The following is an 18,395-nucleotide window of genomic DNA, read 5'->3' on the forward strand; positions in this document are numbered from 1 at the left end:
ACCACATCATTTTGAAATAATGTTTTCTTTTGAACAGCTCACAATCATTCTTATATGTACAGAGTTAGATAATAATATCTTTTCAGGTGAGATGTGAGAAACTATGATGTGGAAATTAGTGACTTGCCCAGAGAAGAAGTCAGGTAGTGATAAAGATTCAGTGATGCTGGGAGAGGCAAGGTCAGTGTTTGACCTTCAGGCTTCCAATCTAAGGACTTCTCCAGATTTGTCGCAGCTGTGATGTTTTGCTTGCATCCACCTTAGTGTAATCAATGCACGCTTTGGGCAACAGATTTTTTTCTGTTGAATTTAGGAAGCTAGAGATAAATGCTCTTTTGTGATCACTGCATTGCTGTTGGTAGGAATCTTAACGTTTCTTTGGGATGCTATGAGACACTATTCTTCTTGAGGCTTTTTTTGTGGCTGGAAATTACTATTAAAAATTAATTTTTTAATCATATTGGTGTTTGCAAAAGCATCAGTTCTGTTGCATTAATTATGTAGTAGTAAAATACAGGCTTACTTATGACTTTATTGTTGCTAATAAACTGTTACAGTTAATATTACTTTGCAGAGTATTTCTATATTTATATAATTACACTGATTTTAATACATGCCTTCACGCTTTAAAAAGCTATGTATTGTCAAGAGCATTTGCTTCATGTGGAAACTAAAAAACTGTAGAAGTTTTCTCTTGATAGTCAAGTATAAATCTGAGTGATGACGTGTATGTACTTGCTTCATTAAAACTGCAGTTGTAATATTCTGCCTTGTTCGTGCATAGTAACTTGTCTTGACTCTGTGTGTATGCATATGTAGATATACATGTTTTCTAGCTAAACTAACTGTAGGAATGATTTGTGTTATCCCTGCATGGTATTTGGTAAATTTGTGAATGGCTCTACTTTAACATGATGCAGCCATATGACTTGCCTCAGTAAAACTCTTTGTTTTAAGCACTGCTGTGTCTTCTTAACTTATATTCTTCTTCTCATTTCTGTCCCAGTCAAAAGCCTTGTTTGTGTATTCTTCAGCTTTTTATTCTTTAAAAAAGTGAAAAGTTGTCTTGATGAAGCTTTAGTTTGTTGCACTAATTGCACTGAAAAAACCTAATATACAAGCAAAATTTTGAGTGTACACAGTTGTAGAATTAGTTTTTTATTTGGAAAATGTAAGAAGTCTGTTATCATATTTTTAATTTTCTCCTAAGACTTTTCTGTCTTTCAGTTCAGTCCTATGTTCCTGGTTGCTGCTGAGCTTTTAGCAGGTACTCAGAGATGTACAGCATCATAGTCTATTCTAAAGTACATTTTCTCAGCATACTCAGTCTAGATGTGTCGAGAGTCTAGGCAGTAATTAATTAGCATTGTTCTAAAATGTTTTGTAAAATCTGTTCCTTGAAGCTGGAGTGCTCAGCTAATGTTTGAGAAAAACAAAATCCAAAGGGCTTATCAATGTAATACTGAGCTTTGAAGGTATGTTTCATGTCATCTAAATTTGCTGTAAGACCGCTGTACAGGCAGTGGTGGCCAGTGGAAGTTGCAGGACAGCAGCGGATGCTCAGAGCCCAGTGTTAACATCTGTAAGTGTTCGGAGGATTTTAGTAAAGACAATTTATGAGATCGTGTGATCTGAATGGCCACCAATGATGAGAGTCTGTCTTCCAGTTTAATCCAGTAGAAATCCACTAAAACTATTTTGGATTGTGAATTAAAAGATGGGTTGTGGAGACAACCAAGAGATTTTCTTCAAAAGCAAAAATCTGATACAAACTAAGCTGATGATGTAGATCTAAAAATAGCGTATGTAAGGTGAATATTACAGAATTATAGTTTGAACAGAGAAAATTTGTGTAGAACATGGAGCAACTCAGCTTTACTTCTATCACTTTTTACCTTGGGTGTTAACCATTGCAATTACATTACAAAGACATTTTCATAGTTAAATGGGATTTTAGATGCCTGATTTGAGTTGATTTTAGTGTGAGGTGCACTTAGAGGAAAATACATAATTTAAACTCCTGGCACAAGATAGGATACTGTGGATCTCCAAAAGAAGACTGGAAATGTGTGTTCTCTAAAACATTTTGTAAGAGTTCAGTAATCTTGTGTTCTTCATTAGCTAGTTTCTAAATCTGTTCTAATGTGTGATTATTCATGGGGTTTAGGAAGCTTCTGATATTTTTCTATTCTAAAGAAATAACTGGTAGTTTTTTTTCTGTAAATTCAGAAGATTCCCAGCACTTAGAGTATCAAAGAATGTGGTGATGATTGTATGCTTTGTAGGTATCTTATTTTCTTACCAGCATAAAAGTTTAGTAAATAAACCAGCAGTGAGGTTGCACATACCAAGTCTATAATGCATACTTAACAGATGACACAGATCACAGTTTGCACTGTTAGATTTTTGGAGAAGTAAAGGACATCTGATCATAGTATGCTCTTTTCCCCCGGTTGTGCTCATATCGTTTACAAAGCACAGCAGTTGTGGAAGTGGTGGCCTTAGTGTAAACAGAAGAAGCTGGGCTTTGGACTGGAGATCTGAGACAAATTCTTCAGTAAAAAGTATATATTGTTTTATTTATTGTTTTTGTTTGAAAGATCTCACCAGCTTTTTTCTCACCAACTTCGCTGTTTTCAAGATTATGTGTATTATTCACATTCTATTGTATGCCACAATAATGTTCTGATGCTACACATACATTTTGCTTTCCAAAAGTCAAATATCTCAGTGTCCTCTGAAATACCTACCTTTCCAGTATAGCTATTGTAAGACCATATTTCTATTTGTTATACATCACTACCCAGAAATCCTGTCTGTTTCTTTATTGAAATTTAGAGACACAGGCAATTATCATCTTGTGGGTGCACTATGAAAAAGGGAATGGAGGATTTTAAGCCAGTTACCACAAATGCAGCTACCTGCATTTGTTCAGATAAGTGGGCTTTGTACTTGTTATTGATGATATGTATGAGGATGCTCTCCGTCTCCTGCCCAAAGTCCCAGTTGTTTTGCTGACCTTTACATTTATGTAGTGTTTGTGCCTCTGTGTGTTACAACAACATACTGCAGTAGAATGCTGACATTTTTTCTTAAATCTGCAATGGCACACATGGTTCTTGTCTAGCTGTATCTTCTCTAAGCTACTTTCTTAATGTTATCATTTTCTCCAAATAGTGATGCTATTAATAGAGCAATTTTAAGGCAGCACTTTAGAAAGATGGAGTGTGTTAAGAATTTCCTTAACAACTGATATACATTTCGTGTCTGTGTCAATATGATATGAATTCTTATCACAAATGATTGATGCCTCTGGCCACATCTGCAGGAGAAGCAGAGATAAGCTGGCATGCTAATCCTCCTTTTTCTGTCACCTTGAACAACCTTGTTTGTTACAATCATATTGCCCTCAAATGAGCGCAGATTCTTCATCAACACAAAGAGGAATAGATTGCTTATCCAAGGCAAATAAAAGTAACCTACATTTTCTATTTTGTAAACTTTTGGTTATATGTTTAAGGACTGTGTAGACTCTATACCGTATCAAAGGTTATACAGATTTCCCTCTGTTTGTTGTATTCTCAACCTCAACTTCTTAATACACATCATTAACATTTTGATGTATATCTTGTTTTAGCTGTGTAATTACTTAAATCATTTTTATCTCTTGCTGAAAACTGAAATCCGTGGTTGATGGGTCAAAATATTTGCTGATTTGAGTTACAAAATTTATTTTTTTGGTACTTTGTTTTCCAGAGAAAAAGCCAGATGTCATTTTTTTTTTTCCGTTTAAGAAGCAAATGCTCTTTCCTCTCCCCTCCCCTCCCACTAGCCCCTATTCTGTGGAAATTTTAAAGAATTTTAGCATAGGAAGAAGGATGTCTAAACATGCTTTTTGCAACTTCTCCAAACTTAAGAGTTGCTATCTATTATGCCAGCTCAAATAAACCAACTTTTAACCATCCCTCTCATTAGAAACTTACAGAATTGACTAGTGTTAATTGTTGACAGTCAGAAAAACAGCAATGAAAAGAGGGCTTGAACACCTTTCCAACTTAACTAATGATTTATTTCCATCTCCCAGAATTCTCACTGTTTTGAACCTGAGATGTCTTTCACTGCAAGCTGAGATATCATTGTGGCCTCTGTTGAGCTAGAGGAGTCAGTATTAATTTAAACATGTAAATCAATGGGGTTACACTTGAGTTTTAATATCTAGTTTACTCAGGATCAGTGCTCCAGACATCAGCACTCAAATAGCTGAATTCTTTCTTGCTTCTCAGTAATGTGGGACACTAAGCCATGAAAAAGAAGATGGAAAAATATACTTGTGAAATAGAATGGTGTGTTGTCTAACACTCTACAGTAGTTATTTAAAAAGTACAGACGTATCCTGTGTATGTGATCATCTACCTATGAGGAATTTGTTCAATGTAGCTGTGGGGAGCAGTTCACTGGCCATAGTTATGTAGAAATTCAGGGCAAGGAAAGACAAGTGTGAAGTGTTGTAGTATGGCAGTTATAGGGTAGTTATTATCTAGCAGAGTTGAAAAGTTGAGAAGAATGTGTAAAGAGCTATACTTCCATAAGGAACGAAAAGACCCAGCTGCCTATTGATGCTGCCTTTCTGATATTCCAGAGGTTCCAATTCAGAACCACCTAGATGAATTTTAGCTTCTTTTTGGTTCTTTCCATAGCACTGTCATCATGCAGATGTTCCACATTAGGAGTTTTTTTTGAAATTTTTTGTTGTTATACATATTGTGTGGATGTACTGTTCTTTCTGGGTTCTTTCCAGACACCTGATTCTTTATTTTATTCTCATTAACTACAGTGAAAAGAACAAACGAGGACTGGGGAATCAGTGAGACCCTTTAAAATTAAATTTGGAAAGCAATTTAGATGGTGCAATATTTTTCTAATACAAAGGCTGGAGACAGTGTGCACACATTTATTTTCACGTGTGCATACGTGCACATAAATTGATAGTCAGATTTTCTGCTACTGTACATATCTGATTGTTTGATATTTAAATTCTGTGCTTCTGAATGTCATGAAAATTCAGAGAATTGATTAATAGGAGGAGAGATTCACTTCTACTGTTACCTAAAAGAACTTACATCATTGGGGGAAAAAACAGAATGTGTAAGATTATGTTTTAATTGTCTCAGAATCACTTGCCTGCTCCCATAGCACAGAATTTCTTGGAAGGAGCCATCTCTGACTAGAGAGGCACAATTCACACTGAACTTTGTTGTAACTTTTCAGAAACAGGATGTTTTTCAAGAAAAAAAAGTGTAGTTGATAGCATACTGAGTACAATGCAATCTAATGCACTACACACGGTCTAGGTTCTCTTTGTAATCTGTCATTAAGTGATAGGCTATTCTGCCTTTCTCTCTTAGAATACTATGTTTCAACATGCATAACCTACACTTAAACTGTGTTCCTTGGAAATTATTTGTTACGTGACAACGTTATCTATGAATGCTTTCTGACTTGAAGCAGCCTTCAATCCTGGGCAGGATTTGAGCTACAGGAGCTAGCAGTGCTTCTGGTAGGGGAAGTGACATAGGGAAACTGGAAGAAATGAACTAGCTCAGGGCTACGTTTCCTTTACAGTATTTCTTGGCAGGGAAGTGAAGTAACAGAAATCATAGGACATTTCTTGATCCTAGAATGAGGAGAAATTCTGGAGTAGGAGTTATCAAGAGAAGATAAGCAAAGATGTCTCTTGGCTGCAGTCAGGTGGATTACTCCAAATTGGAAATGTAAAGGTTGTGTCTTGAGTGAATAATGCTCTTTGTCTGAGAATACTGAATTAAACTCCCTGCTGTGGAGTTCCTTCACACCAGAAGGAAGAATGCTGGCCTCATCAGTTTGCACAATTAGTTACATTTGCGTTTGTTTTACAGTGAAAAACAACTCCTAAGGAAGAGTACTTGTGCTAGCTAGTAGCTTGACATTTAAAGTCAATAATACATATCTTGGAACTACAGTCTGTCAGTTACCATATTCGTGCAACTTGCCTCTCACAGTGTAACAAGGATTTCTTTTAATTCTTTGTCCCCAGTGCTTTTGACCTGAAAAGTCTGTTTGGGATTTAGAAACTTCACAGGAACATATTCTAACTAATAAGAAATTTCAAAATCGGTGGGTGTGCATCTTATAAAGATTTCTATATCTCTGTCATGTTTCTCCATTGTACTTGGGGGATTTTGGGGGATGCCTACTTTCCTTCAAACGGTCTTTTTGAAGGAAGGTAAAAGTATTGGATATTTTTACCTTTATTATAGCAGCCATTCTCCACAGATGGTATTCCAGTTAAGTTGAAAATTACTCCAATGTGTCTTATAGAAAGTAAGATGGCATTAGCTTAGCATCTCATGTGCATGGCACTCAGATATCAATAGTAAAAATATATCTTTTCTTTATAACTAAGTCATTTTTTGGTAGCTCAGTTTTATTTACTTGTCAACAGCAGTAGTATAAGTAGATGTGATTTACACTGCAGGCAGAATGTGTATAAAAGGAATGTTTGGCACAGCTGCATCCTCCAAACATTTTGGCCTTGGTGGTTTCTGTAATGTCTTTTCTACAGATCTTTACTGCCACTCATTGCCAAGTGATCAGAAGGGGTAATCCTGGCTTTAAGACGTTCTATATATTTTAATAGTACTCATTTTTATAGATCATTCCATTAGTCTAACTTTGTGCAATACTGTGTAATTTGCTGTGATTAGTGAGAATTTTGATAAATTGCTTTTTAAATTCAAACCATTCCAGAACTGTATGAGAATAATAACCTCTTGCTTCAGGGTAGTGTTCCAAGTGTTTTTTGAGGAGCTGGCATTTCATCAAGACCGTTTGCATTGGCTGGTCTGCCTAGACTTTTCCACTTAATGCTTGTAAGGCAGCTTTTGTAACATTTTAACACTTGTAAGGGAGAATTTCCAGCAAGGAAACCAAATCTGTGGATAGCATTTCATAAGTGAGGTAGAATAGGGTAGGAATGAGGCATGAGTGTAGTGTAGTCTAGCAAGAATATGCTTTTGGAAGGTTTTTTTTGTTCATTTCTTTAAAGGTTTTGTATTTATGATAAGACATAACTTGTTTCTTTTACTGTATTTCTAATATGCTCTTAAATCAACAAATACAGATTAGTTATTCCCAATTGAAGTGTGTTAGATATTAGCTGTTTCATTACATAGCTCAGTTCCTCTTGTGAAATTTCATTTCCAGTGAAAAAAATGTTTCAGAGATTTTCTGATATCTTCTACTTGCTGTGGCAGGAGTAATGATGCTCACTTATATGGAGATTCTCTTGAATAGACATATCCATTTTAAAGCAGATAAACTAACCCAAGAGAAATCTTTGATCTGGAGTAGGTCTCTCTTGAGCATTAACAAATAGCCTTCATACTGATTGCAATGTAAAAACTGAAAAGCAACAGGAGAAATTATTGCTTTTAATTGCTGTGATGAAAACATTGCAAGGAGTGACCTCTCCTGTAGCTGGTATTTTACCATTTGAAGTTTAAATGGTTGGTTATTCTTTAAAAATGAGTCAAGTTTTAGAATAGAGGTGTGTATGTGCACCACTCGTGATGTATTTGTGACAAGTTTAAGTAATCATCAGAGATGTTTAACAGCAGAGGTTTTCTGATGGGCTTACAGATCATGTTAGCAAGAACTCGATGTCCTGGGTACCGATAAAAGGCAGAGACATCACAAGACAGCGCAGCATTGCTGTTTATAAGCCCCCAAATGAAGACGAATACACAGGAGCCTCTGGGCTTTTGGAGGGACTGGGATATTCTTAAATTCCTTTCACTTTTACCAATTCCTCTTTGGAATTTACAAATTCCAATGAATTTCCATCTTCGGGGTAAAAATACAGCAAATCTACTTGTATCCATGCTGTTGTCTCAGCCAGCTACTGGGATAATGATCAAGTCTGTAATTCAGCTTAAGGGATCTGTAGGTCTGTGTGCCGATAATGCTGTGCTGCAAAATGTTTATCATTAGTGGCAGACTAAGTTCACCATTACTGAAGGCTCTGGCTTCTGGTCTGTGTTCTGTTTTTAGTTGTAAATACATGATGAGAGATTCCAGTGTGCTTTTTGCTTTTCAAAAACACATTATCTTCCTCTCACTCTTAGTACTTCACCAAAAAATAATTTTAAATTGTCATTTTCCAATGTAATTTGTTAATCTTTTCAGGAAATGTGTAGTACCACCTTTTAGTTAAAATACAGTTGCAAATAATAGAGTATAATACAATATAGAGTGTGTTGGCAAAAACTGATTTTTTAAGGCTGTCTTCTGTTAGTAAAGAGTTGGAAGATGGAGCTTGTTTTAGCTAATATATTTATCTCATCTTCTTTTCTACCACTCTCCTCTCCCATCTTCCTTTATTCTCTCATTTTTCCTTCCTTCCTCATTAACTCTACCTTTAACATAGGGAAAATTTGACTCCTCAGCATAAAGCTAGCATTCAAAATATTTTTTGTTCTTCCCACATTGTCAACACAGGAACACATGAAGGAAGTGTGGGATAGACGGGTGGACAGTGAGGTGGGTTGAGAACTGGCTGACTGGCAGAGTGCAGAGGGTCGTTGGTGGTGCAGAGTCTGGCTGGAGACCTGTAACCAGTGGTGTCCCCCAGGGGTCTGTGCTGGGTCCGATCTTGTTCAACATCTTCATCAGTGACCTTGATGAGGGGATAGTGGCCACCCTCAGCAAGTTTGCTGATGATACGAAGTTGGGAGGATTGGCTGACACGCCTGAAGGCTGTGCTGCCATTCGGCGAGACCTGGACAGGCTGGAGAGCTGGGCAGTAAGAAACCGGATGAGGTTCAACACAAGCAAGTGTAGGGTCTTACACCTAGGGAGGAGTAATTGCATGCACCAATACAGGCTGGGGGATGAGCTGCTGGAGAGGAGCTCTGCAGAGAGGGACCTGGGCGTCCTGGTGGACGACAGGTTGGCCATGAGCCAGCAGTGTGCCCTCGTGGCCAAAAAGGCCAATGGCATTCTGGGGTGCATTAAGAAGAGCGTGTCCAGCAGGTCGAGGGAGGTGATCCTCCCCCTCTACTCTGCCCTGGTAAGGCCTCATCTGGAGTACTGTGTCCAGTTCTGGGCTCCCCAGTACAAAAAAGACAGGGATCTCTTGGAAAGAGTCCAGCGGAGGGCCACAAAGATGGTGAAGGGCCTGGAGCATCTCCCCTGTGAAGAAAGGCTAAGTGAACTGGGTCTGTTTAGCCTTGAGAAAAGAAGACTGAGAGGGGACCTGATCCAGGTTTATAAATATCTGAGGTGTGGCGGCCATAGTGGTGAGGCCAGCCTCTTTTCAGTGGTACGTGGAGACAGGATGAGGGGAAATGGACATAAGCTGCAGCATAGGAAGTTTCGCACGAATGTGTGTAAGAACTTCTTCACGGTGAGGGTGACGGAGCACTGGAACAGGCTGCCCAGGGAGGTTGTGGAGTCTCCTTCTCTGGAGATATTCGAGACCCGCCTGGATACCTACCTGTGCGGCCTGGTGTAGGGAGCCTGCTTTGGCAGGGGGGTTGGTCTCGATGATCTCTAGAGGTCCCTTCCAACCCCTACAATTCTGTGATTCTGTAAGACATCTAGACGTGATGATAAGCTTCAATATAGCATCATAATATTGGTTTGGTGATTTATTTTAGTTTAGTTTGTGTAGTGCTTTTATCTGAAATTGGCTGAAATCTTTTTTTTCTAATATTCATTCTTCCTTTCCCTCTTTGCTCATTGCTACTTCTTTTTCAGCCTGAAATGGGAGTATGGTTTTCACAAAAGTATGTAAAAGAGTTAAAATAGAGAGACTGACTTACTATGCAGCTTGTACTGCAAAATCATGTTGGCACATCTACCATTCAGTTAGTTTGTAATTAAGAATATACTTTTAAAGCTTTTTTGTCTATTTACATCAGTAACTTATGACTTGTACCACATTCCTCTGCATTTTACCCCTAAGTAAAAGGGCAACCTTCTGTGTCTGACTGGTTTTATGATGTCGATGACCCTTTAGCTATACATTCAGTAGATCCAGATTCTAGTTCTTAGTGAGCATCCCCTAATGGTGTTCTGGAATTTGGTAGACCTGAGCTCATGCAATGCACATCAATATTCTCTTATTGTCTCTCAACATTTAGTTTAGAAAATACTAAAACCTTTATTTACATAGAGACCATTTGCAAAGATGTCAGAAAGGGAAGTTGTGCTGAGAGTATGAGTATTGGATGAACAGCTTTACTGCAAGTGTATGCCATGTGGCTGTTTTGCTTGGTTGTTGTTGTTTTGTTTTTTGATAGTGTGTTTGTAAATCGTAGAACAAGCAGTCTGTCTAGACTGTTGACATGTGACTGGTAACATTTTCCTGCTAATACTGAGGAAATAGGGGTCGCTTGTGAAAACAGAACAGTTTGTGGCAGTGTTTCTTTTAAGTTCGTGTGTTAAGCCTGCAGACTTGGAACACATTGTTGCTTCACTAATACATGGGAAGTTACAGTACAGAAATCCCTTGCTGACCTTCTTAAATTAATCTCTCCAGCATTAAATATTTCCTTATTTTCGGTGGGAAGACAGCAGAGTTTAAATCTGTGGAGCATATTTATCAGTGAAGATTGGTGCTCATAAAAAATGCATTGCAATCTAAACTAAAATCAAACCATCTTCATAGAAAGGAAAGATATATCTGCTTTGGGATTTCTGCTGTGTGTGGTTGCCGTATATATACGTATGTGTAAATGACTGCTGAGAATGCTGCTGTGAAATAAGATCCTAGCCTTAGATTTCACCCTCTGGAGCTTTTGCAACTGTTTGAAGCTGAGCTTTCAGATCTTGGGAATTCTCAGTCTTTATTTTGTTTTTGAAAGGCTGTTTACTTTCCTCAACCATTTTCTAGCCTATTTTTCTCTATAGAAATGCTCCGAATTGTTTATAAACATGAATGCTCTCTATATTTTATTAAAAAGTTATTTTATTCTCATGATCTTGCACGTATATCTGCATTTGCTCTGTGGTTATGTTCAAAGGTAACTGTTTTTATCCGAACTGTAACTGGTGCTATTTTTTTTTGCTTGAAATGCATTGTAGCACTGAACAAGGATTAAGATTTTGGGGGGGTTATTGTGTTCAGTTTGCCTTTTTCATTGCTACATCCCTTGCTTCAGTCAAACAAAATTTAAAATTCAGATGAGGAAAATGGATCAGCACAACCATTACATGTCTGTTGCAATCAGTGCATTTCTTTGTGGTGTGACCAAAGTCTTTGGCTTTTAATTGGGTTGTGAATCATAATCTCATGGTCTGTGAGTGTAAGCAGCACTTGCAAATTTCATATCCAGGTGGATACTGAGTAGGAAGCTTTTAAAGGATGTGCCTTTGGTTTCTGCAGAAAGTATGCTCAGTGAAGAAAGAGAACACTCCCAGCTAAATTCAGTATTTGCCTGTTCCTAGGTAAACTATGGCAATAGTTTATTCACTGGTAGACAGTTTCTTGTTAAATGGTATTTTCTTTAAACTGACATTTCTAGTGGTTTCTTTAAAGGCAAAAAAATGCAGCAAGGTACGTGTGTATACAAGTATATTTTCCTTCTACATAGTCCCACAGACTGAAGGTAAAGTGGTAAAATTCAGAATCACCTTGTATTGGTCAAATTTATATTGATGCCTGCAAATGCACTGCAGGTTTAAGCACACAGAAGCTGTATTGTTACTGCTGGAACAGAGGCTTGTTTTCTTTTTTCTTTAGTTTTGCACATTGTCCAACAAAATGTGTCCTAAAGCTTTAACTGCTTTGATAATATAAGTAAACATGGACTTTGCGTGAGATTCCATAAATAAAGCTTTGTGCTGTCTTACAGTATTTTCTGATATTGAGAAGGAAGTAAATGTAAACGAAAAGACATAAGTCTTTTGAATAACATTTTTAAGTCAACAGCAAAATACGAACTTGTTTCTCTTAAAAAAAATATATCCATGTAAACATTCTTTAAAACTCAGTTTTAAAGTTTCCATGGAGACAAAAGCTGCAGAAGTTGGCTGTATCATAAAACAAGAATGTTTCTGAGAAAATAACATTTCATGCACTCAGAGGTATTTGAGTTCAACTGTACTATTCTTAGGTTCTGCCTTTTATGCTGTCTGATGAAAAAAACCAAAACCTACATAGCTGAAGAGTACACAAACGTTTTAAAATGCTCCCAAGAAAAAAGTCTAAGCATTTGTAGGTTCAGCCTGGGTAAATGGCTGTCATTTAATGAAGTTCTCTGCAGTCATAACTTTTTAGAAATGTGCTTTTGAAGCTAACAGTGACTTGGGCTGTAACAACATTAATGTGGCCAGCTGATCTAGAGAAGAGATTATTCCCTCCTGTGCAGTTTTGGTTAAACCATGCCAGTTTGGATCCTCTCATACAAGACAGACATGAATGACTGGATGGCAATTCAGCAGAAGACCCTGAGCTGGTCATTCTGTGGAGTGAAGCTGAGGCAGTGGGCCTTTGTCAGCCTGGGGACGGGACTAATGGGCATCTGCCTGTACCTCCAAGATGGTCAATGCCATTAATGAATATAAGCAAGAAATGAAACAAGAGAGGTTGCTTCTGAATGTAAGGAAAAACCTGAGGACAGTCAGGCACTGTCCGCTGGAGCTGTACAGCCTCTATCACTGGAGATTTTTAAGGCCTGACTGCATGAGCTCTGAACAAGCCTATCTGACTTTATGGCTGGTGCAGTGTTGAGCAGGAGGTTGGACTTAGAGACCTTCTGAGGTCCTTTTCAATGTGAATGACTGATTCTGTGAATGATTGACTCAGATTTTGCACAAAGCAAATGCTGGTATAATAAAAATTTAATTAGACTATGTTGTGTCACATCTTATCCAACATTTCTTCGATTTGCCAGCTACATTTTGAGAGCAGTGGTAAAGCATGCTTAGCTTTTGGAATAAGCAGGAGAGGTGGGTTCAGCTGGGAGAAAACCAGTTGCAATAATCTCACTTTGGAATTTTTTTTTTGTTTGTTTTATTTGAGTATTATGGGGTATCCAGACTCAGCTGTCTGGCCAGGTAGGACTGGGGGTGAAAGTGTGTAGAGTAACAGATACACTGGCTGCTCCGAAAGTAATGCCTCCCAATTTATTGTGTCAGAGGCAGATGGTGTTGGTATGGCAGTAGAGGCTGAACCTTGAAACCAGTTTTCTGCTACACGTTGTTGGTGTGTGACAGATGGCAGCAGAGGGGCAGTCTGACAGAATGGTGTCTGACATGGAAGTGCATATGAAGCAAAGGTGTGGAATTGAATTCCTCCATGTGGAAAAAATGCCACCCATTAGCATTCATCAACATTTGCTGAACATTTATGGAGACTGAACAGTGTATGTGAGCACAGTAAGGCAGTGGATGGTGTGTTTCAGCAGTGGTGACAGTGATGTGAAAGACAAATCACGTTCTGGAAAGCCATGCACAGCTGTCACATCACAAAATGAAGACTGTCTCAGTCAGCTTCCCTGTGCGAATTGGCGGATTATGGCCAGGGGACTGTATACAGAGATGGAAATTGGCTTTAGTGCATTGGAAACAATGGTGACAACACTGGAGTATCAAGCAGAAAGAACGCTGCAAGCAAATTTGTTGGGATCTATTGAACCAATATGAAGCTGAAGGTGGCAATTTCCTGGCATCATTATTGGTGACAAGACTGTCCTACCAGACCAACCATATAGTCTGGATTTAGCACCTTCTGACTTTCATCTGTTTAGATTGATGAAAGTGGACTGCATGGGCAACATTTTCCTAACACAACTGCCATCATAGCAGCTGTGAAACAGTGGGTGACCTCTGCTGGTGCAGATTTTCGCTAGCATGGCATGCAGGCTCTTGTTCATCGCTCATGAAAATGCATAGCTAATGGTGGTGACTGTGTTGAGAAATAGTGTTTTGTAGCTGGGAATTTGCTCTATCAAATAGTGTTGTTGTACTGTTTGTATCTATTGTAGTTTCCATGGAAATAAATAGGAGGCATTACTTTCTGAGCCACATACGTGTAACACTTGTGCACAACTTACCATTTCTGAGTCCTCTGCTTTTTCTCATGTTGCACGTCTCTTAATGCATAGATGTTATGGTTATGTTTGCTATGAGACTGTATCTAGTAGAAAATTACCCAAACCATGGAAAGCTTGAATTTTCCAAAGTTTTCCATGCATGAAATGACAAGTTCTCCCAGAGATTGTCCATGATGAAGCTACTATCAAATAGGAATTTTTCAAAGAGTAATTTCTCTTTCAGTGGGTTCTTGTGCCCTTTTTTACTCCAAAATGAGAGTTCTCTGCTTCTCTCTACTATCACTGTTGTTATTTGTATTGGATGCAGTACTTGGCACCCTGCAGCCGAATGCAAAACAGAATTCTGAAAATGAAATTTGTCTGCTGGAACTTACAAGACCGCCAAAATCAGTGTAGTCTAGAAAGAAATTTTCATAGAGGTAGGAAAAATGTCCCCTGGCATTTATCTTCCTGTCTTTGAAAAAGAATATTGATTGAATACAAATGTGGCAATGTTGACATTTGTTTAGCAAGAATCAATACAACATCACTCACATCTAATTTCAGTTCTAGGATATAGAATTTTATCTCTGGACTGGGATATACAGTATCATTTTTTCAAACTACAATCAGTCTTCCAGTTTGTATTGAGTTTTCAGTAATTTTATTAGATGATTAACTACTCTTATCTAGTCTTTTCCTTTTTTTTTCCTTGATATGTTTCAGCCTTTTAATAAGCAATTATTTCATTCTTTTATATCTTGACAAAGGTTACATCTAAAAATAAATCAATATGAGATCTAATTTTACTGTAGTGTTGTTCAAAGTATCTGTTATATTTGTTTTCTTACAGTGAACGATTTTTTTTAAGACTGAATAGAAATGGTTTGCCAAAATGTCCAGAAAAGCCTGAAAGACACTGTTCTCTTTTCGTGGTGAGTTTTTCCTATTCTCGATCCTTTTTGTGCTGGGTATTTAAAACCAAATTTGGATTCAGTTATTCTGTAGTTGACTCAGTGGCACTCCCTAAGCTTTTACTTTATTAGTTCTAAAGGATGGTTAACAGATATTATTAAAATCTCAAGTTGAATGTTTTCTGGCACTATCTCGATGTATGTACTTCATGTACAAATATATAGCAGTCTTTTTCCTTGCAACAAAGACTTGTGAGTTTTAGACCCAGAATATAGTTTGTGCAGTGTTCTTTGTAATTTCAACATATTAGGAGTTGCTCAAAAGCACCATTACTCCTCAAGGCACACACTGAATCTCTTCTGTCCTCCTCTCCCATTTTGCTGCCTTACAACAAATTCTTGCCCATGGTATTTTAGGACAGACATATTGAGTGCATGACCACCAATTTGAAGTGTTAAATGGATAATTTGTTAATTCTATATAAATGACCTCACTGTTCATTTATCACCATTACTGGCAATAAAAGCAATGCATAAAGATCTTTTAAAATATCATGTTTTAATCAGGAGGCAGAAATAATGAGGTTCTGATCTTGTGCAGGATTTGAGTAGCAGTGAACTCAGGAAGGACATCTACATCACTGTGCACATTATTCGAATAGGTAGGTATAACGGTCTGTGAGAAGAAATCTGACATTTGGTAGGTATATAACAGTGAAGAAAGCCACTTGGGGTAGGCCTTGGGATCTGTTAGATTGCTAAGTCTCTGTATAAATTTCATGAAGCAAATGCCTATCTTCTAATGGGGAAATTACCTTGAATTTCTCAGCACTCTTTTGTGTTATTTTTCAAGTGTGCTGATGAGTTTTGATACAGTATTTTTTGTTAATATTGCAAAAGAAAATTAGGGCATCATATGTGAACTGTACTAAAATGATGGAGTTGTCACTGGGGAGTCCATTCTTGTTACAAAGAGAGTAATTTCAAGTATTGTTTGTTCATAGGAAACTTACCTAGAAATTAAATAGTATCTGATGAAATCATTCAGATAAATTTTGTCTTCTTCCTGATCTCTTTATAAAGAGGAGAAGGAAGTAAATGAACGATGTCATGTAATAATTTTAATCCATGATGGTACAGGCAGATATTGTGTCCTCTGAAACGAAGCTGAAGAGTCAAAAAATGTGCTGTGTATGTATTTTAAGAAGTTAACCTCCTGGTTGTGCTGATTTGAAGGAGGGTTCTTTGGGTCTGCTTTTGAGCTCTTAGATCTATTTCATTTTTTGTAAATGGTCTCCCTAGTTGCATCACTGCATTACTAAATGTATCTTCCTTTCTTTGCAAGGTATTTTGTTTTCAAATATCGTAGTTATAACTTGCGCTGAGTTCAGAAACAATTTATTGTAGAGTAAATGCTGTTTTACAACTCAGATGGATGATTTTTCCTTGCACTTTCATGATGTGTAGTGTTTCACTGGAATATCAAAATATTGCATTTTTATTGGCAAGGACTGGGAAAAAGTGTAGTAAATTCTGTTGTAATATGAGTTAATTTGAGGAGAGCAAATGCTTTATAGAACAATGTGGCATAGAATTTTCCCTTCTGTATAGTTATAAAATACATTCACAGCCAAGTCTGTATACGAATGACTGAAATGCTAAAAAGTTAAAATAACATTTATATGCCTTGTGGTGTGAAAGTGAACAATTACTCTTCTAGCTTCTGTGATGTATAGAAATACGGAGGAGGCATTGCCCTGTGGCAAGTACAGCCAGAGGCTTTTCTTGTCACAAGTTAGAACTTGGTTGGAAAGATACATAGCTGCCAGAACATAATTGAATAAAATGGTTAGAAAGAGGGCAGTTTCATCTATCAGAAACACAAGAAGACTGATGAATTGCATTTAAATCAAATAGAAAAATACTTTGTTTCAACTCCGTTTTCCTTGACGCCTTCTTTCTGTACCATAATTTGTTCTCCTGCCCTTTGTCATCTTTTCTCCCCGAGTTTCATCTCTCCTTGATTTCTGCAGTTTTATCCCCCTGCTAGCAAGTTGCCTGCTTGGAGGCAGCGTTTGATTTCTAAACTGTAGTGGTTCGGTCACAAGACCTCTCGTATAAATCAGAAGTAACGACAGCCACAGTAAAATATTGTTATTGGACAGCAAATGGTGGACACTCTGTCATGTCTGAACACTAAATTTTATTTCGTGGTGTCTCAAGTAGAGCTGTCACTAAGTATCAGGAAGAGCTGCGGACTCGAGGTCATGAGAGGATGAGCAGTACCTCTGGTATTACGAGATCAACACATCATTAATGGGTTTTCTGAACCATTTGTTATCCTAATGTAGTGTAGAGAGAGGTGGACTAGATTTGCAGAGTACGCTTGGCATCACATACTCAGAGCTGTCATCATACAGAGCTGGATTGGTCCCTGCCTCCCTTCTGTGCTTTTAAGGGAGACAGTTTTGTACATTATGCATCAAATGTATATATTTTGTTTGTCAGGGCGAATGGGAGCTGGAGAAAAGAAAAATGCCTGCAACGTACAATACAGACGGCCCTTTGGCTGCGCGGTCCTCAGTATTGCAGATTTGCTGGCAGGAGATTCAAAGGATGACCTCATCTTAAAAGTGTACATGTAAGGAATGGCTTTTATTTCATAACTATTGGAACTATTTCACAGTAGGTTTACATCAAAAACAGTGGTTTTAAATGCAGTGTGAGTAAAAAAAAAGTATAGTAGCTAATTTCTTTTTTTCCATCACAGTTTAGAAATTTTGGCTAGTTCTATGGATCTGTTTGTAAAAAGAGATAGTATTAAAAACGAAGATTGCATCCTTTCAGATCTTCTTGTATGTTTCAGCATTTATCACATCCTTGTAAGAGCTTCCAGAGCTCTCTTTTTAAAGCAATATGAAGTGTTTTCAAGACTTGTTTAGACAGCTTGCGCTGCCTAGGCAGTAGCAGAAGTAACTTCAGAGAAAAAAGAAGGCAAGGTAGGTAAGCAATTGTTTAATGGAAATAGCATAAGAGTAAGAGGCAGTTAATGCTGGAGAATGAAAAATCAAAAATAGATCTTAAAATGAGTGGTTAGTGAAATAGTGGAGTTTGACAATATTGGAAGAAAGTTCATGTTTCTGTTCGTAGCAACACAGTGCATGTAATTTCCTGCTGATCTTGATCTTAGAGATTATAGTAAGAGCTGTTTTGTGCAGTGGCCTATTGTAAGTACATAAACCTAGGAAACATTTTGTCAAGTGCATGAGGAAGTTCTGACTCTCAGGGTTTGCACTCAAATGTTGAAGAGGAAGGCTTTTAGGAAATGGAAGGCTTTTAGGCAGCCTTTCTCTTCTTCTCTGTACTCATACTGTGCTGAATTAGAGCTGCTGGAGATGATGCCGCA

At 37.7% G+C, this 18,395-nt stretch overlaps 1 protein-coding gene across 7 annotated transcripts in view; it reads left to right on the top strand.

The window, feature by feature from the left end:
• Window positions 1–18,395, top strand: part of DOCK4 (dedicator of cytokinesis 4) — a 237,028-nt gene that overhangs the window by 97,220 nt on the left and 121,413 nt on the right. For all 7 annotated transcript variants that reach the window (XM_085219421.1, XM_085219388.1, XM_085219398.1 and 4 more), the window contains exons 9-11: window positions 14,929–15,010; window positions 15,591–15,651; window positions 17,498–17,630. In XM_085219421.1, the coding sequence (XP_085075547.1) occupies window positions 14,929–15,010; window positions 15,591–15,651; window positions 17,498–17,630 (276 nt within the window). The remainder of the gene's footprint in view (window positions 1–14,928; window positions 15,011–15,590; window positions 15,652–17,497; window positions 17,631–18,395) is intronic.

The sequence above is a fragment of the Meleagris gallopavo genome, chromosome 1 (assembly GCF_905368555.1).
Source record: "Meleagris gallopavo chromosome 1, MGAL_WU_HG_1.1, whole genome shotgun sequence".
Lineage (NCBI taxonomy): Eukaryota > Metazoa > Chordata > Aves > Galliformes > Phasianidae > Meleagris > Meleagris gallopavo.